The sequence below is a fragment of the Phyllobates terribilis genome, unplaced genomic scaffold, assembly GCF_046119375.1.
Source record: "Phyllobates terribilis strain yellow unplaced genomic scaffold, ASM4611937v1 Scaffold_3__8_contigs__length_932513732, whole genome shotgun sequence".
In the NCBI taxonomy this organism is placed as follows: Eukaryota; Metazoa; Chordata; class Amphibia; order Anura; family Dendrobatidae; genus Phyllobates; species Phyllobates terribilis.
Genome location: NW_027362763.1, coordinates 458,615,510 through 458,636,486, shown reverse-complemented (window position 1 = coordinate 458,636,486; position 20,977 = coordinate 458,615,510). Strand labels below are relative to the sequence as shown.

The window sequence follows — 20,977 nt, the reverse complement described above, 5'->3', positions numbered from 1 at the left end:
ACCGACCCGAAGAATAAAGTAATCTAATCAGTTATATCACACTAGGAACGGCGTAAAAAATAAATAAAACCAATTCTTCACCTGCTACTGATTTGTTTATTATGTCCCCAAAGATCCCAGTAAGGCTCTGCCCACATTTATCCTGTGCTCTGCGCTGAGCACTTACACCAGAGTTTCCGTGTAAATCTCTGAAATACATGATTCAGCCGGAACCCATGACGGAAGATTCCCTGTAATGAGACAGATGACAGATATAGGTCACTGTGGACGCCGTCTAGCCTGGGATCCCACGGTGTCATTTGTTTTAGGCGTGCATAAAAGTGCGGTTGGCCACAGTTTTGTGCACTTCTGAAAAAAAGGACACCGCTACACAGAGGCCAGACGGTGTCCAGAGTAACTCTGCTGCCTCATTACAGTGAATGGATCCTGCAGGGGTTTCATCTGAATTACATCACTTGGAAATTTAGATGGAAACCCCGATGTAAGTGCTCAGCCTAGAGCGCCGGATAAATGTTACGTAAAATGTTCCCAATAAAAGCTTCAACTCAGTCCTCAAAAAAAGCTAGTCCCCACTCAGGTCCGTCATCTGTTAAAAATATAAGGGACTTCCAAGTTACTGGTAGCAGAAAGGCTCTGGAAAAGCAAAATGACCCTTGCCCCCCAAAAGAAATTCAGAAAATTTTGTGCTCCCAAATCCAAATGCCTATTCTACAATAATTTGTTCTCCAATTGTCAAATAGCACTCCGTCCCCCCCAGATCTCACCGTATGGCTAAGCGGTACGATACAGCCACATATGGGGTATTGACACTTTTAGAAGAAATTGTGTGACACATTTCGGCACCATTTTTACCCATTGCCCTGTGTGAAAATGTAAAATCTGAGGGTAAAACATTTTTTTGTGGTAAAAATATAATTATGATTTTTTCACTGCCCAATGGTATAAATTTAAAAATTAAAAAATACTCACTACTTCCCTAGATGAATTCCTTGAGAGGTGTAGTTTACAAAATGGGGTCATTTGTGGAGGTTTCTGCTGTTTTGGCATGTCAGCGACTCTTCAAATGTGACATGGTGTCTGCTGCCTATCCCAGCCAACATAGCGCTCCTTTCTCTTCCGAACCCTGCCGTACACCAAAGCAGTGGTTTTCCCCCACATATGGGGTATCGGCGTACTCAGGAGAAATTGTACAACAAATTTCATGGTGCAATTTCTCCGGTTATCCTTATGATAATGCAAAATTAGGGGATGAAAAACATTTTTTATGGGAAAAATGTGAAAATTTTATTTTCACGGCTCAATATTATAAACTTCTGTGAAGCAGCTGGGGGTGCGAGGTGCTCACCACACATCTAGATAAGTTCCCTAAGGGGTCTAGTTTCCAAAATGGTGGCACTTGTGGGGGGTTTCCACTGTTTAGTCACATTAGGGGCTCCCCAAATGCGACATGGCGTCTGCTAATTATTCAAACAAATTTTACATTCAAAAAGTCAAATGGCGCTCCTTCCCTTTCAAACCCTGCCATGCGCCCAAACAGTAATTTGCCTCCGCATATGGGGTATCAGCGTGTTCAGGAGAAATTGCACAACAAATTTCATGGTGCAATTTATCCTATTACCCTTATGATAATGCAAAATTAAGGGATGAAAAACGGTTTTGTGGGAAAAATGTGAAAATTTTATTTTTACAGCTCAATATTATAAACTTCTGTGAAGCACCTTGGGGTTCAAGGTGCTCACCACACATCTAGATAAGTTCCCTAAGGGGTCTAGTTTCCAAAATGGTGTCACTTGTGGGGGGTTTCCACTGTTTAGGCACATCAGGAGCTCTCCAAACGCAACATGGCGTCTGCTAATTATTCAAACAAATTTTACATTCAAAAAGTCAAATGGCGCTCCTTCCCTTTCAAACCCTGCCATGCGCCCAAACAGTAATTTGCCTCCGCATATGGGGTATCAGCGTGTTCAGGAGAAATTGCACAACAAATTTCATGGTGCAATTTATCCTATTACCCTTATGATAATGCAAAATTAAGGGATGAAAAACGGTTTTGTGGGAAAAATGTGAAAATTTTATTTTTACAGCTCAATATTATAAACTTCTGTGAAGCACCTTGGGGTTCAAGGTGCTCACCACACATCTAGATAAGTTCCCTAAGGGGTCTAGTTTCCAAAATGGTGTCACTTGTGGGGGGTTTCCACTGTTTAGGCACATCAGGAGCTCTCCAAACGCAACATGGCGTCTGCTAATTATTCAAACAAATTTTACATTCAAAAAGTCAAATGGCGCTCCTTCCCTTTCAAACCCTGCCATGCGCCCAAACAGTAATTTGCCTCCGCATATGGGGTATCAGCGTGTTCAGGAGAAATTGCACAACAAATTTCATGGTGCAATTTATCCTATTACCCTTATGATAATGCAAAATTAAGGGATGAAAAACGGTTTTGTGGGAAAAATGTGAAAATTTTATTTTTACAGCTCAATATTATAAACTTCTGTGAAGCACCTTGGGGTTCAAGGTGCTCACCACACATCTAGATAAGTTCCCTAAGGGGTCTAGTTTCCAAAATGGTGTCACTTGTGGGGGGTTTCCACTGTTTAGGCACATCAGGAGCTCTCCAAACGCAACATGGCGTCTGCTAATTATTCAGACAAATTTTACATTCAAAAAGTCTAATGGCGCTCCTTCCTTTCCGAGCCCTGCCGTGCGCCCAAACAGTGGTTTTCCCTCACATATGGGGTATCAGCACGCTCAAGAGAAATTGCACAAAAAATTTTGGGGTCCATTTTTTTCCTGTTACCCCTGTGAAAATAAAAAAAATTGGGTCTAAACTAACATTTTTGTGAAAAAAGTTAAATGTTAATTTTTTTCTTCCACATTCCAAAAATTTCTGTGAAGCACCTGAAGGGTTAATAAAGTTCTTGAATGTGGTTTTGAGCACCTTGAGGGGTGCAGTTTTTAGAACGGTGTCACTTTTGGGTATTTTCTGTCATAAAGACCCCTCAAAGTGACTTCAAATATGATGTGGTCCCTAAAAAAATGTTTTTGTAAATTTTGTTGGAAAAATGAGAAATCGCTGGTCAACTTTTAACCCTTATAGCTCCCTAACAAAAAAAAATTTTGGTTCCAAAATTGTGCTGATGTAAAGTAGACATGTGGGAAATGTTATTTATTAAGTATTTTGTGTGACATATTTCTCTGATTTAAGGGCTTAAAAATTCAAAGTTTGAAAATTGCAAAATTTTCAAAATTTTCGCCAAATTTCCGATTTTTTCACAAATAAACGCATGTGATATCAAAGAAATTTTACCACTATCATGAAGTACAATATGTCACGAAAAAACAATCTCAGAATCAGGGGGATCCGTTGAAGCGTTCCAGAGTAATTGCTTCATAAAGTGACAGTGGTCAGAATTGAAAAAATTGGCCCGGTCACGAAGGCAAAAACAGGCTCTGGTGCGAAGTGGTTAACATGAGGATGATGACAATTCTGAGCCTACACATCTCCATGTGCAGAATGCTGATTCATTTTTTGTCCTCACAATTTTTTTTGATCAATGTCAACATTAACTTTTTTAGCAATTTTTAGCTCTTCTGTGGGATTGGACTAGATGAGCTATCGTTGCTACTTAAATCCAATAAATAACCATGATGACCATGTAGCCTTTTTACTGGTCGCCCATTCATGATCAACTGTTAGTAGTATTAACAATTGCACACTATAAACAATCCAGCACTACTACGTTTTGTAGAATTGCAGATCCTGTCAACTTCATAGTTTTTTACCTAATACCTAACATCTCCTACTCCTCGACAGTTTGCATTATCAAGAGAATCCGTGATATTATTTCTCCTCCATATTGCTGCATGGAGGTCAAAGGGCTGTGGATGAATTTCTCTGCCTACAAGCAGCACTGGAAACTCTGTGTTGTTTCTGTACAAAGGTGAGGCTTTTTCAAAGTTCTTCTAGATAATAAGGCATGAACCTTATTTTGGGAATTCTTTAAAAATGTACTTCTTTAATAGAAAGCATCATGTATAAACAAGTATCTATTCCTATTGCCAGGACTAACAGGTTTTAATTTACTGTACATTTAATTAATTTATTTATTTAATTTAATTAATTTAATTCAATGTACCTGACATTTCACAATTTAATCTTCTGAACCAGTTTAAGCTATAAATTATAATCTAAATATATTTTCCATTCTGTATAATTGTATGATCTTAATTTCTTGGACCTTTTAACCATCTTAAGTGATATGCACATAATTTATATTTTTGCCTACTTTCATTAAAGTAGGTAAAAAACATTATTCGAGGAATAGAGTGTTTTTATTAGCGGAAAGGTGGGGAATGTCAGACTGAATTTTAATATTGTGATAAGGCGGCACTGATATTTGAATATCTAAACAAATAAACCTGAGTACTACATAATTTAACAAGGACAAATCATCAGTCTTTGAGTTTTCAGTTATAATGAATTTTAAAATATAATATAAATATGCTTTCATAATAGCCTGCATGTGGGTGCTTTAAGGCCTCAATACACATTAAAGTTGTCCAAACTTGAGAATGTTGGAGCAGTCAGCAGTCCAAGTAATGTGACTGAGGGCCTCCAAACTCTTGGGTGAGATAAGGATCAAGCAGTTTGATTTAGCGCCTTATCCTTTTCTTTTCCTGGCAAATAAGCTGTAGCCATTGGTGTGGCGGGACATCATCACAGCAGAAGGAAGTAGAAACTGACAGGGACTAGATATAATTAGAACAGGAGTGACTGAGGATTTGTTAGATAAATATTGCTTCTTTAGTCAAGCCCTCTTAAATTACCCATTAAAGGGGTTGTCCGCTTTAATATTTGAAAAAAATGTTCAGCATGGGTTAAAATAAACCATTCTAAAGAATTTTTCTTTATACTTCGGAAGTGGACATCACCTTCAATAGGTTATTTATCAGAGCTTGACATAGATACAACTCTATATAATTTTATTAATACAATTAAAATAATCATTATTTATACTTACAGAATAAGTAATATACTTCATATACGAGTATATATACTCAATATGAAAGAAATAACATTTTATAGCCTCATTACATATCATTTTAAAAATGTTATACATAAGAGGTTAATAACAGTTATTAGTGAGAGCCTTAATAAGACTTATGTATAAAGAGCATAAGTTGTAAAATAAGTAAAGAATATAATATGTGACCTTTGACAATTATAGCAAGGGAAAATAAGTGACATAATTGTCAAACAATCACAAGGTAGAAATGTTACCTGGCTATGACAAAGAGCACACAACTGACACCCAAGTAAGCCAGCAGAATATACATCCAGATATCAGGGGAAAGAGGATTCAGGAAGGAGAAGACGCCTGGGTTTGTACCATTAGGCTTTCGGTACAAAATACTTATTCCAAGAGTCATAAAGGGTTTGGTGAAGTCGATGACCTGTTCTCTAACGTATGTGATAGCCAATGGAGCAACTGCAAGATCAGCTTTCTGTTAAGAGAGAAAAAATAGAAAACAAAATGCTTTTAAGTTTAATATGAACATAAAAACACTAATTACTCTACCAGTCCATGTAGAAAATAGGAAACATTCAGTTTAAAGGGTTATTCTCAAGTTATTTTTTGAGCAGCTCAGAGCTATGCTGTTTCTTTCAACTTTTTGGTTACTGACAGCACAGGCACTCCTCCTTTAGTGACAGTTCTAGTGAGCAACAGAACTGTAGTATTAGGAGAACTATAAAGCTCAGCACAAGTTTTGATGTAACACATTCAGCTCTCAATTGCTTGTTCTGGAGTGTACATTGCTATCACTATACAGGTGCATCTCACAAAATTAGAATATCATCAAAAAGTTAATTTATTTCAGTTCTTCAATACAAAAAGTGAAACTCATATATTATATAGGGTCATTACAAACAGAGTGATCTATTTCAAGCGTTTATTTCTGTTAATGTTGATGATTATGGCTTACAGCCAATGAAAACACAAAAATCATTTTCTCAGTAAATTAGAATACTTCATAACAACAGCTTTAAAAATGTTTTTAAAATCAGAAATGTTGGCCTACTGAAATGTATGTTCAATAAATGCACTCAATACTTAGTCGGGGCTCCTTTTGCATCAATTACTGCATCAATGCAGTATGGCATGGAGGCAATCAGCCTTTGGCACTGCTGAGGTGTTATGAAAGCACAGGTTGCTTTGATAGCAGCCTTCAGCTCATCTGCATTGTTGGGTCTGGTGTCTCTCATCTTCCTCTTGACAATACCACATAGATTCTCTATGGAGTTAAGGTATTGGTACTTTTGGCAGTGTGGACAGGTGCCAAGTCCTGCTGGAGAATGAAATTTCCATCTCCAAAAAACTTTTCTGCAGAGGGAAGCATGAAGTGCTTTAAAATTTCCTGGTAGACGGCTGTGCTGGCTTTGGTCTTGATAAAACACAGTGGACCTACACCAGCAAATGACATGGCTCCCCAAATCATTTCTACTGATTGTGGAAACTTCACACTAGACCTCAAGCAGCTTGGATTGTGTACCTCTCCACTCTTCCTCCAGACTCTGAGACCTTGATTTCCAAATGAAAATTGGAACTCTGAGAACCTTGTGGAGTGTGTCAATGACTGCCTTCTGGACATCTGTGAAGTCAGCAGTTTTCCCCATGATTGTGGAGCCTACTGAAACAGACTAAGGGACCTTTTTAAATGCTTAGGAAGCCTTTGCAGGTGTTTTGTTAGTATTCTAATTTACTGAGATAATGACTTTTGTGTTTTCATTGGCTGTAAGCCATAATCATCAACATTATCAGAAATAAACACTTTAAATATATCACTCTGTTTGTAATGACTCTATACAATATATGAGTTTCACTTTTTGTATTGAAGAGCTGAAATAAATTAACTTTTTGATGATATTCTAATTTAGTGAGATGCACCTGTATTTACACATAAAGATAACAGGGCATTTGAACAAGCACACAGCTCCAAACAGTGAGAGCAGTGATTAGGAGAACTGTGGTGGGAGATGCAGATGCTGCACGCTGGTGATTTTTGCAACATTTATGACAGCAATTTGTCAGGACCTCAAAGGGAGGTGTGCACTTATCTGCTGTATGGAAATCAATAGATTAGAGTGAGGTGCTGGTATTTTGGGAGATACAACTAGAATGTAACTGCTGCTCACTCTCATCCAGGGTCTAGGTAGGCACTATTGGAAAATCTCCATAGAAACCATCTGTATATTATGGAAGATAAAAGCTCTCAATAAAGGAGAATGAAAGCAAATAGAAAAAAGCAAATCAGTTGCAAATTTGCTTATTTTCATGCTGTTTAACTAGTTAAAATAATTTATTGTCTGGAGAATACTCATTTAAATATAAAGTATTAAGAATCAAATTAGTATCAAGGTGGTCATGTGCAGTGTGCCACAATTTATGCATATTAGTGCATATGCTCAAAACATGTTGAATTTTGACCATAATGATCATTTTTACAAAGTGCAAATACCTATTGGCAATATTTTCAACAATACGCCAATAACAAAGAATAGTATTAGAACTAGTAAGATGAATAAAAAACATGTTACCTTAATGATTACAAGCACAAAATAGAGCAGTAATGAAAATGAGCATATCATCAAGTATATTATAAATAAATAAGAGATTTCTAGAGGAAAAATAGTAAAAATAGTGCTAATGCACTGCTATGTATAGCACAAGCAATCAGATGATCGCAGCTTCAAGTCCCCTAAGAGAACTATTAAATACAGTAAAAAGTAAAAATATGTTTTTAAAAATATGAAGAAAAAAAACACAAAAGTTCAAATCACCTACTTTTTGCCCCATTAAAAATAAAACAAACAAACAAAAAACACATATTTGGTATCACTGCATTTGTAAAGGACCAATATATCAAAAAATATAGCAAATTAATCTGATTGATAAACGGCATACTGAGAAAAAAAATTGAAACGCCAAAATTATGTTTCTTTTTCCATGCAACATTACAATAAAATGCAATAGGAAGTGATGAAACATGGTATCTACCCCCCAAAATGGTATCAGTAAAAACATCAGCTCAGGGTGCAAAAAATAAGCCTTTACAGAGCCCCATATTCTGAAAAGTGAAAGTGTTACGGGTTTCAAAATATGATGATAAAATCAAAATTATACCGCTCCATGACCAGCCCTACCCTCACCTAATGTATCCTCACCCATCCCTTGTAGAATGTGAGCCCTCGTGGGCAGGGTCCTCGTTCCACCTCTACCACTCGCCGTCACGTTTTGTTCAAGATTATTGTAATTGTTTTCACTATGTGTACCCCTTTTTCACATATAAAGCGCCATGGAATAAATAGCGCTATAATAATAATAATAATAATAATAATAATAATAATAATAATTATTATTTTTTCAAATTTCCGATTTGTTTCCACCATTTAAATAAAAAAAAAAACTATACATATTTGGTATCTGCATACTCATACTGACCTGTTGGATCATATTACCAGGTCAGTTTTCCCATATAGTAAACATAGAAAATGAAACTCTCAAAAAACAATTGTGAAATTGCACTTATATTGCAATTTCATCACACTTAGAATTTTTTTCCTGCTTACCAGTGCATCACATGATAAAACAAATGGTGTCATTCAATCGTACAACTTGACTTGCAAAAAACAAGCCCTGATACGGCTATATTGATTGAGAAATAAAAAAGTTATGGCTCTTGGAAAAAATAAAAAATAAAAATAAAAAAATGGAAATTGACATGAAGTGGTTAATGCTCGGTAATATTATAAGGTTTTGTTATTTCATTAAAGAGGTTGTGCGGTAATTTAGATTAGTCCCCCATGTATCATCCCCCAGGTCCTTAAGACTTTTTGTAAATACCTTCTGCTGTTGATAATGCCTGTGAGCGGCGCTATCGGTGGCCGCTCACAGGCATCACGTGACCCCCGGCTGCAGCCGGCTCTGACATCCGCTGATGTCACGACAAGTGCTGGTAGCAGCCAGGGGTCACGATCTTCCTGGTTCCAGGTGGATGCCAGGCTGTGGGCGGGGTTACCCCCCGCATCACACCCGGCATCCACCGCGCATTCTGCCTCTCCCCATTCATTGGGAAAGCGCGCGGTGGAAGCCGGGTGTGACGCGGGGGTAACCCCACCCACAACCAAGCAGCCACCGTGGGGACCCCAGCGCTGAGTCACGCCTCACTTGTCGTGACGTCGGCGCTGGGGTCACGTGAAGCCTGTGAGCGGCCACCGATAGCGCCGCTCAAGGCATTATCTGCAACGGAAGGTATTTACAAAAAGTCTTAGGGACCTGAGGTGAATACATGGGGGGCTAATCTAAAGTACCGAATAACCCCTTTAACTACAGCAATTGTCATAACTACTATTTATATATGCATATCTGTAATAACTAAACAGTGACCTAATTTTATTGTATACCTCATTACTTCATGTCTTTAAGTATTGGCTATTCTAGTTCATCACAGTGTGGTATTTACAAAATGAAAGCATGAGGCATTTGTAAGGTTTAGGCTGTGTGCACATGATGCATTTTTAATGCGTTTCCGCGGCGTTTTTGCAGCTGCGAAAACGCATTAAAAACGCATTGTAGAAGGGCAGCAATGTTCCCCAATGGAAAGCCGCATGTGCTGTGTCCATGTTGCGGATTTTTCTGCAGCGTTTATGCTGCGCTCAAAAATCCGCAGCATGTCCATTAATTTTGCGGAAACGCTGCGTTTTCGCCGCCATTGACTTGCATTAGAACGCGCCAATACCCCAAGACTGCATTTGTACTTGCGTTATTGGCGCGTTCTAATGTGCGGATGGTACCCGGGTGTAGATGAGAGGAGAGTCTCCTCCACACCCAGGTACCATAAAAAAGCTGTAAAAAAATAATAAAATAAAAAATAAATGTATACTTACCTTCTGTCGGCCTACGCACCGCTCCTGCTTGGTTCCCGGCACTTTGCAGTGAGTTGAAGGACCTGCGCTGACGTCAGAGTCATGTGACGGGTCACGTGCCGCTGACGTCGGCAGGTCTTTCAATTCACTGTTGCCGGCAAGGGAGAACGGAGTGAGCAGGACACCGGGGGCCATCGGAGGGTAAGTATACATTTATTTTTTTATTTTTACCACTCTCTCGGGTCACACTATATAAATCCATGCTGGTTGCATGGATTTATATAGTGTGACCTAGTTGTCACAAGCACTTTCTGAGTGATGCTAATCGCTTGGAAAGCGCTTGTCAATCCGCATGCGGAAATGTCAGTGGTAACGCTTCATTTCCGCATGTCCCTGGCAGGAAAATGCATGTACAATCCGCATGCGTTTTTTTCTGCCAGGGAGATGCAGAAATGCTCAGGAAAAAATCCTGAGCATTTCTGCATCGTGTGCACATAGCCTAAAGCTGTTTCCTTTGCATATATTATAGATACCCTAAAAAAAAAAAGGATTCCAGTCCACCGATAGTGAAGGTGTAATCCCTCTGGCAGTGCAAGGAAGAGAGCTGTGTCATTAGAAGAGCAGAACAATTTTAGGGAGGCTATCCAGCAACAGATCTGTGGGGAGGTAATCAAAAATAACTGCTTATTAGATAAATATTTTTAAAATAGCATGAGTAGAAAAAAATCAATTCCTGGGAATATGCCCAACTTTATGCATTTCAAACTATCAAGTTCTTAATCATAGTATGGCATTGAAACACATACGGTTGGGCATAATCCCGGTAATTGTTTTTTTCTACTCATGCTTTTTTACAAATATTTCTCTAATAAACAGTTGTTTTTAATTACCTCCCCCGGATATGTTGCTGGACAACCTCCCTGAAACTATAGATACCCTGTATGTTTGTAATGAATAAAGGACAGTAATGTTTGCATGTATTACTATTATTTTTTTTTAGAACAAATCAGTGCAAGTTCACTTCTGGTAAAATACCATTATTTAACCTTGTTTTCTCTTATCTACCCTTAGGAAAACATATTGAAGTCTAATGTTGGAAATGGACACTCAAGTATATAAAAAAACATACTTATATTCCTTGATGTTAGGAGATTTGATATTTCTAACTTGTTTTATTTGTAATAAAAATATCAATACTTGAAGTTTGCAGAAAAACAGATTGCCCAAGGCAAATGTAGTAGAAAATATCAAGGTCATTCATACATTCTAACTATATGGTTTGTATATACTATGGTTTGGGCATTGATCTATTTATTTAAATTCTTTGTGTTTTTAAAGTCAACCTTTTACTGTGAAACAAAAGCAAAGCATGTTATTATATATATACAAGGTAATGAAATCAATTAGTAATCAAGTCATATGTGATTATTTTTAACTACATGGAGATTATTATAGCTATAAATGGGTTATTATATTGTTAAAAAAATGTAAATGTATAAACTTAGATGATATTTTTCTTACCCACAAAAGTGAAGCTTTATAAATAGTGATGGGCGAACCTGAATGGGGCCCATACCCAGCACCTAGTGTCCATGCACATGGACTTCTTATACAAGTCCGTGTTACTGTTTGGGCTCGGCAGTCCAAATAAAACTTGTTGAAATGCTGCAGGGCAGCCAATCAACACGCTTTTCCGGTGTGGACTCAGCATCATCAGGTCTGTATAAGACCAGGCGCCGCTATGCTCATCACAGTCTAGAGGGATTTGCTTGTTTGTAGTTAGTATAGGTATTCCACAACATATATATATATTTATATATATATATATCCAACTGAACTAACAGTCCTTCTGAGGACTAATCGAGCTGCATATATTCAGTGGTGATAGCAGGACTTAGGCAGGCAGGGTATGTGGCAGACAGAAGTGCATGATACAGCACAAGATGGTCCATTGAATGTCCTGTTAGCATAGGTATTCCACAACATATATCCATCTGAAAAAACAGTCCCTTCTGAGGACTAACCCAGCTGCATATAATCAGTGCTAGGCAGGCAGGCAGTGTATGTGACAGACTGCAGTGTATGATACAGCACAAGAGGGTCCATTGAATGTCCTGTCTGCTACTGCTGCTGTAAAAATTATAGATATCTGTAGACATAGCCCCAGATATCAGGGGCCAGGGCAATTTTTTTTTATCTTAATCCTGGTTATTTGCTTAAAAAGCTATCCAGAGTACACCATTTTTCTGCTAAATTTGCTTGTTGTCACTGCAGAATAAAGCCAGATCTATTCGATATTTCAGCAATAAAAATCCCGAAATTTGAACTGAATGTGGAAAATATTGGCCTCCTTTTCCATTCTGTTGCAGCGTGTCGGTCAAGCTATTCACACTAGGTGTCAGTGAAGAAGAGTATTAGTAAATTACAGGCCTGCTATTTAAAACCGTGGTTCTCTGTCAGACATATCACATATAACAGTGTTACAAAATCAGACATTTCTTCCATTTTCATTTAGTTGAAGTGTGTCGGTCAAGTTATTCGCACTAGGTGTCTGTGAAGGATAGTATTAGTAAATTACAGGTCTGCTATTTAAAACTGTGGTTCTCTGTCAGATGTATCACCTATAAGAGTGTTTCAAAATCAGCCATTTCTTCCATTTTCATTTCGTTACAGTGTGTCTGTTAGGGGGGTGGTTGTAAACAACTTTATTATAATGGAATGCAACCGACCCCGGGGTCCGCGATGCAGCCTGGTGGACTGCTGCCGAACACTTTCCGGGTGAAAAGGAAAGCAACCAACTTAAATGATAAACCCTTCCGTGTTACTGCACATGGGAACAGGTATAGAAATTCGCACAATCTCCGTTAGCAGCACGAGAGATGTGCGGTGAAAAACTATCTGTAGACCTGTTACTGCACAGGGACTACACTGGCAGCGCAAGGATGCATGTGTAACTACGCCGACGGGAACACGTGCCTCCAGCTGGCGTGCTACTGGACTGAAGGGTACTACTCCACGTGGCTGACAGGCGATAGCCGTGGATAGGATGTCTGCAGGCTGCTCGGGGTGTTAGGCGACTCCTTTGGCAGAGCCAGACTGCAAGACGAAGCTACTTGCCTATTTCCACTAGCCTGCCTATTTCCACTAAACCTGCCTAAGGAAACTACATGGAACACAGTCGTCCACACAACAACATCACATGCTCTATGATCAGAGAGCGCCGCCATGTTTGTGGGCTGGCCTTTTAAAGACTAAGCCCTGTCCACCGTCGCACTATTGGTGATGCCACCCGTGGACCAATCAGGCTGTGCCAGGTCACCGGGTCAAGTGGTTACCAAACCAACAATCACGGTCCGCCAGGTCACTGGCATGCTCAGTGCAGCGAATCCTGGACTTAGACTCCAAGAGCCCTGTCTCCCTCTGCAACCTATGCTTAACATTGCTAGGCACAAATACCCAAGAGACAATCTGTGCATCTTGTGAACCAGGTAGGCGTTGAGGCTGATGATGATGCTGAGCAGTATCATCCCTGACTGGACTAGAATGAGAGACCACAGAAGGTTCTGGACCCATTTCAAATCCAGTAACAGTTTAACAGTGTCAGTCAAGTTATTTACACTAGGTCTCTGTGTAGAGTAATATTAGTAAATTACAGGCCTGCTATTTAAAAGTGTGCTTCTCTGTCAGATGTATTACATATAACTGCGGTTCATATACAGCTGTTTGTAGTGAACGTGGACTTTATTGTCCTCCATTTACAGTTTGTGTCAGTGTACACCATTTTACAGCTCCATTTGCTTGTTCGCAGAATACAGACAGATTTTTTTCATTTTATTCATATTACTGTATTGTGGAAGCAGAGGAACTTTTTTCAATGATCAGACACACGTGAGCCATATGACTGCCATAATAATGCAGAAATTTTGTGGAACGTACCAAATATTTCACTCCTTTTAAAGTCAGCCATCTGTGTTTTGTTGAACCAATTGACACCTGGCCACTGACAAATACAGTACTATTAGGCAACTGCCTGAAACCTTGGCCATCAGACGTTATCCCATATGACTGCCCTAATAATCCAGCAATAATTGTGAGTGTGTCAAATATTACACTCCATTTAAAGTATTGCAGTTGAGGGTTCAAACCTATTCTCAGTTGTCCGCTGACAAATAGCATATCTGAAATAAGTCATACCATTCCATAGACTATTTCACTTCTGTAGCCACTAGTGAGAATTTCAATATCTCTCATCCCATGTCATGTGGAACTGAATATGTGATATATGTCATCGAGTGCAGTTACCCCAAACAGTATGTGGGCAGAACCACCCAGGCACTATATAATAGGTTGAATTCACACATAATATCACCACAGGATTTATTAAACATGGGTTGTCCCGACATATGGTCCTTCATCACAATCAGGACCTTAGGGAATTAAGGGTATTACCTATTAAACACATTCCTATTGACACTCAAAATCAGGTGCAATGTTTAAACCGTGAAGAAATCTACTGGATTTATAAACTAAAGACCCTTATACCGCAGGAGTTAAACAAAATCACAGAAGTTTTTCTGTGAGAATTCCAGCTATTAGACAATTTTTACACCTCCCCTATTCCTTTCTATACATAACATTTAGCCACCTCTCCCCAAATCTCTCCCATACTTCTGTTATCACTACCCATATTATATCTTTCCAATTACCTCTTACCACTCATACTATCTGCAGTATTCACTTACAGCTCCATTGTAGAGATGAGCGTTGTTCTACTCGAACTGTTCACCAATCTCAAATTCGAGCTGTTTTGGGCGGTGTTCGAGCCGTTCGGCGAACACGAACAATTTGAGAAAAATTCGGCTGTTCGAGGTTATGTTCGATAACTGTTCGTGCACCAAAATCATAACTGGATTTTTTCTCAGTAATGATGAAAATTAATGTTAATACGCAGTTTGAGTGTACAGCGGGGTGGGGGGAGGGGCAGGGGATGGATCTCTGCAGGAACAATGAAGATCTCCATTTTTTTTTTCTCTTTCCCGCATTTATAGTGGGGAGGTGCAATCTGTCAGCCTATCAGCAGCGCACACACGGAGCGAAGTGCTTTTTTTCACACAAGCAAGGGCATGTGTCATTGGCAGTGTATGTCACATGTCCTTGCCCTATAAGACCAAGCCATTTTCCCTGTCGCCACTATTTTCTCACTGCTGCAGCTGCGTGTTAGACGGCACCGCTGTTGCTGTGTGTGCTATACCTTGTTAATTTCAAGCCAATTTTGGAACAAATCTACAGATAGCTTGGGAGTAGGGAATAGGTGTGATTGCAGTCCTTTTAAGGACTAGGTTACAGCATTTCCTATGACTTTTATCAGGCAGGTCTGTGCTCTTAAATAGATAGATTGTGGGAGTAAAGACTAATTGTAATTGGAGTCCTTTTCAGGACTAGGTTACATCAGTTCCTATCAGTTTTTGCCAGGCAGATCTGTGCCAGTGCTGTGCAAGTTTTTTTCACAGCATTTGGCTGAATCTACAAAGCTAATCCTTTTTGGCCTATTGCAGAGTGTGTTAGTCAGTGGAGTAGCCTATCTGTGTTGCAAGATATACCACCTGTGTATAGAATACCAATTTTTTTACTGCACCTAGTGAAGTAAAATCTTTTGGGCATAGCATCATTCTATTAGTCCATCTATACTGACCTCCATCAGGTTGCAAATTGAATATAATTTTTTTCTGCATCTAGCTCTGAAAAAATATTGGGCTTCTAGCTGTGTGTGGGACTTGTTGTATTAGTCCATCTATACTGACCTCCATCAGGTTGCAAACTGCATATATTTTTTTCTTCATCTACCTCTGAAAAAATATTGGGCTTCTAGCTGTGTGTGGGACTTGTTCTATTAATCCATCTATACAGACCTCCATCAGGTTGCAAACTGAATATATTTTTTTCTGCATCTACCTCTGAAAAAATATTGGGCTTCTAGCTGTGTGTGGGACTTGTTGTATTAGTCCATCTATACTGACCTCCATCAGGTTGCAAACTGAATATATTTTTTTCTGCATCTACCTCTGAAAAAATATTGGGCTTCTAGCTGCATGTGGGACTTGTTCTATTAATCCATCTATACAGACCTCCATCAGGTTGCAAACTGAATATATTTTTTTCTGCATCTACCTCTGAAAAAATATTGGGCTTCTAGCTGTGTGTGGGACTTGTTCTATTAGTCCATCTATACTGACCTCCATCAGGTTGCAAACTGAATATATTTTTTTCTGCATCTACCTCTGAAAAAATATTGGGCTTCTAGCTGTGTGTGGGACTTGTTCTATTAATCCATCTATACAGACCTCCATCAGGTTGCAAACTGAATATATTTTTTTCTGCATCTACCTCTGAAAAAATATTGGGCTTCTAGCTGTGTGTGGGACTTGTTGTATTAGTCCATCTATACTGACCTCCATCAGGTTGCAAACTGAATATATTTTTTTCTGCATCTACCTCTGAAAAAATATTGGGCTTCTAGCTGTGTGTTGGACTTGTTCTATTAATCCATCTATACAGACCTCCATCAGGTTGCAAACTGAATATATTTTTTTCTGCATCTAGCTCTGAAAAAATATTTGGCCTTCTAGCAGTGTGTGGGACTTTCTCTATTAGTCCATCTATACTGACCTCCATCAGGTTGCAAATTGAATATAATTTTTTTCTGCATCTAACCCAGCCAATAGTTTTGGCCTAATACCACAGTTTGGCCACTCAGCTCTGCTCGGTTCCCATCCATTGTTTTTTTGTGCAAACAACTCCAGAGTTGTTAATTAGTTAACCACCAAAATGAGTGGAAAACGGCCTGCTGCTGGTGGAAAGGGGAATAGGCGTGTTGGGAAGGGGAAAAAAGGTTGTGTCCGTGGGGTAGGTGTTAAAGCAACAGTAACATCTGCAGAAGAAAGACCATCTTCCAGTCAAACTAAAATGTCTACTTCTTTTAGCGGACAATGTGATAAGATCCCTTTCTTACGGCCACGCCAATCGCTACAAATTCCAGATGAGGCACAAAAACAGCAGGTGCTTCAACGGATATCAAGTGCTCCTTTAAGTGGGCTCTCCTCCACATCAACTTCAACATCACAAATACTCCAGTCCTCATAGGTGTCACCCCAATCGCACTTGCTTCCTCACAGCTCCCAAATCTCCAGCTGCACGTCTGAGTATGAGGTAGAACAGATGGTTGAGTCTGCAGAGCTGTTTACTCATACTATAGCCTGGGAATCAGAGGTCGACTCCAGCGCTTCTGTGAATCCAGACGAGGAAATGATCTGCACTGATGCCCAGAATCTTTATGAGTCGGATCCAGGACCAGACGCAGAAGGTTCTGACCATAATGTAGACCCTCATTCCCAAACTGTAACTCCTGTTGGTGGAGACAATGAGGAAGACGATGATAAGACTCAAATACCTGACTAGAGCGACAACTTTAGTTTTTTGTCAGGGCAGGAACAGGTTGGCTCTGAGGACGACGGGTGTGATAACGCACAGGGTGATGATGATGAGGTTGGAGATCCCACTTACTGTCAACCCACAGTCAGCCAAGAGATGAGGTCAGCAGAGGAGGTGGAGGAGGATGCTAGTGACGACGAGGTCAGGTTGCGCCTTCCTGGACAGAGACGTAGTACTGGAAGCACGTCAACAACTGCATCCTCAAACACAACTCTGCCTCTCACCACAAGTCGTGGTGGCTCTTCAGGTCGCATGGGTGCTAAGCCTTGCATAGCCTGGGCATTTTTTCAGATCGATAAAAATGACCCAACTCGTGTTATCTGTAACATTTGTCAGCAAAAGCTAAGTAGAGGCCAAAAAATACATAGTTTGAGTACTTCATGCATGAACCGGCACATGGACATGAAGCATAAGTTGCAGTGGGAAGCTCAGTGTGCTACAATGCGGCCTAGCCGGCCGGGCCAACCGCCGTCTGCCATATCTTGTGCATCCGCGGCCTCTTCATCCTCTGTGACTGGGGGGACAGCAGTCACACCTGTTTTGGGGCGCAGACCTGCCACCTCTTTACCCGCAACAGCCAGCGTGATTGGCAGGTCATCATTTTCTTTGGAGGTGGTAACACCAGCTGGTGTTGAGCGCTGTCCGACATCGATAGCACCACCTTTGGATCAAGGCAACCTAACATGTCCGCCTGCATCTTCCTCACAGACCGGCAGTTTGCCGGGGACACCCTTATCAACCCCGTCTAAGCACAATAGCCAGCCCTCGGTCCCTCAGATGTGGACAAGTAAAAGACAATTTCCTCCTAGCCATGAGAAAGCTAAGAGGTTGAATTTCACCATCTGCAAGTTCTTGGCTACAGAAATGCTGCCTTTCCGCCTGGTGGACACAGAGGATTTTCGAGACCTTATGTCCGTCGCAGTGCCCCAGTACCAGATGCCCAGTCGGCACTACTTCTCAAAGAAAGGTGTGCCTGCGCTCCACCAGCATGTCGCACACAACATCACCGCTTCTTTGAGAAACTCTGTGTGTGACAGGGTGCATTTCACCACAGACACTTGGACGAGTAGGCATGGACAGGGGCGTTACATGTCGCTGACTGGGCACTGGGTAACTATGGTGACAGCAGGACAAGGGGCTGCTGTCCAAGTCTTGCCATCCCCTGAAACCAGGGAAGGCCGTGTGCGACAATGCTGCAAACCTGGGTGCGGCCCTTCGCCGGGGCAATGTCACACACGTGCCTTGTATGGCTCATGTGTTGAACCTGGTTGTCCAGCAATTTTTAGCCCACTATCCCAGACTAGATGGCCTTCTGCAGAGGGCATGGTCGCTGTGTGCTCACTTTCGCCGTTCGCATCCCGCAGCTCAGCGACTTACATCTCTACAGAAGTTGTTGGGCCTGCCACTTCAGCGGCTAAAATGCGATGTGCCTACCCGGTGGAATTCAACTCTGCACATGTTGCAGCGACTGTGGCAGCACCGACAAGCCCTGGTGCAATATGTTCTGACGTATAGCCTGGGCCAACGAGATCCAGAGGTGGGGCAAATCACGCTGGAGGAGTGGTCTCAGATCAGGGACCTATGCACCCTTCTGCACAGTTTTGAAATGGCGACGAAGATGTTTAGTGCTGACGATGCCATTATCAGCATGACTATTCCGGTGATTTAAATGCTGGAGCACATGTTAAACAGAATTCGGAGTCAGGTGGTGGCACAAGAGGAGGTGGAGGAAGTAGAGGAGGAGGAGTTGTATGCGGAAGGGCTAACATCTGCAAGGTCCAGACGGTCGGCAGCACCAAGGCGGCAGGCATGTGAGGGTGGGGGAGATGGTTTTACCAGGGCGCATGGTAGCAGCCAAACTAGTGAGGAAGGTGCAGGAGCCCAGGAAGAAGTGGAGGACGAACTGATGGAAGACTCATCAGATGAGGGAGACCTTGATCTCATTTCTGTTGTGTGAGGTTGGAGGGAGAGGACAGAGGAAGGAAGCATGATTGTTACCTCGCCACCAACACAACAGGGACTTGGTGCTCCTGGATGCGCAACACACATGAGTGCCTTCTTGCTGCACTACCTGCAACATGACCCTCGAATTGTGAGAATTAGAAATAATCCTGACTACTGGGTTGCCACACTGTTAGATCCCCGGTACAAAAGTAAATTTGCAGAAATGATTCCTGCCATAGAAAGGGATGCACGCATGCAGGAGTATCAGCAGAGACTGTTGCAGAATCTTACATGTGCTTTTCCACAAAATACCAGTGGTGCACGTAGTGAATCTCACAGTTCCAACTTGCCAACCGTGGGACCGTCAAGTGTTCAGCACTCAAACCGTAACAGAACCACAGTATCTGCTGGTAACATCAATTTTGCGGAATCATTTCACCACTTTTTTAGCCCATCCTTTGCAAGGCCACAGGAGACAAGAAGTCTGACACATAGTCAACGCCTAGAGACGATGGTACAGGAGTATCTCCAAGTAAACATTGAAGCCACGACTGTGTCACTGGACCCTTGCTCTTTTTGGGCTTCCAATCTGGATAAATGGCCGGAGCTAGCCACTTACGCCTTGGAGATCTTGTCATGCCCCGCAGCCAGCGTTCTGTCTGAACGTGTGTTCAGCGCTGCTGGTGGTGTGCTGACAGATAAGCGCACGCGGCTCTCCACTAATAATGTAGACAGACTCACGTTCATAAAGATGAACAAATCATGGATCCGAAACGACTTTTCTACCCCTGTGTCATCCTGGGGAGAGTAAAAGCTTGATGATTGGTTAAAATCACCCTACCAACCGTTTTAAGCTTTCAAATTACTAATCATGTTTATCTGTATCTTGGCTGGAAAATAATTTGGGCTTTGTAGCAGTGTGCAGCACTGATTCTATTAGGCCATCTATAATAAGCTCCACCAGATTTAAAATTACTAATCATGTTTATCTGTATCTTGACTGGAAAATAATTTGGGCTTTGTAGCAGTGTGCAGCACTGATCCTATTAGGCCATCTATACTAAAACTTCACCAGATTTAAAATTAATAATAATTTTTAGCTGCATCTAGCCCGGAAAATAATTTTGGGGCTCCGAGATGCGCAAGACACATAAGTGCCTTCTTGCTGCACTACCTGCAGCATGACCCTCATATTGTCAGAATTCGAAGTAATCATGACTACTGGGTTGCCACACTCTTAGATCCCCCAAACTTTTCGATCAATCTTTTCATTTTAATAAAGACCAAAAAAATGGTCATTTTTGAAATTATAAGCATTAGCAGGTTGTTAGAAACTGAAATCAAACAGTTTTCAACTCAAAACTTTATTCTAGGTGATGTTACATTTTCACATAGGACCCCTTGTTCGAAAGGAGCTTCTGAACTCTCTCGTCCATTGAATTTGTCAGGTTTTGGATGGTTTCTGCTTCAATTGTTTTGCATGAGGACAGAATACCCTCCCAGAGCTGTTGCTTAGATGTGAACTGCCTCCCGCCATCATAGACACTCCTTTTAATGATGCTCCAAAGGTTCTGAATGGGGTAGAGGTCAGGGGAGCATGGGGGTCACACCATAAG

General features: G+C 40.8%; 1 protein-coding gene across 4 annotated transcripts in view; it reads right to left on the bottom strand.

The window, feature by feature from the left end:
- Positions 1–20,977, bottom strand: part of GRIK2 (glutamate ionotropic receptor kainate type subunit 2) — a 1,245,293-nt gene that overhangs the window by 328,279 nt on the left and 896,037 nt on the right. For all 4 annotated transcript variants that reach the window (XM_073675766.1, XM_073675764.1, XM_073675765.1 and 1 more), the window contains exon 11: positions 5,286–5,509. In XM_073675766.1, coding sequence (XP_073531867.1) covers positions 5,286–5,509 — 224 coding nt within the window. The remainder of the gene's footprint in view (positions 1–5,285; positions 5,510–20,977) is intronic.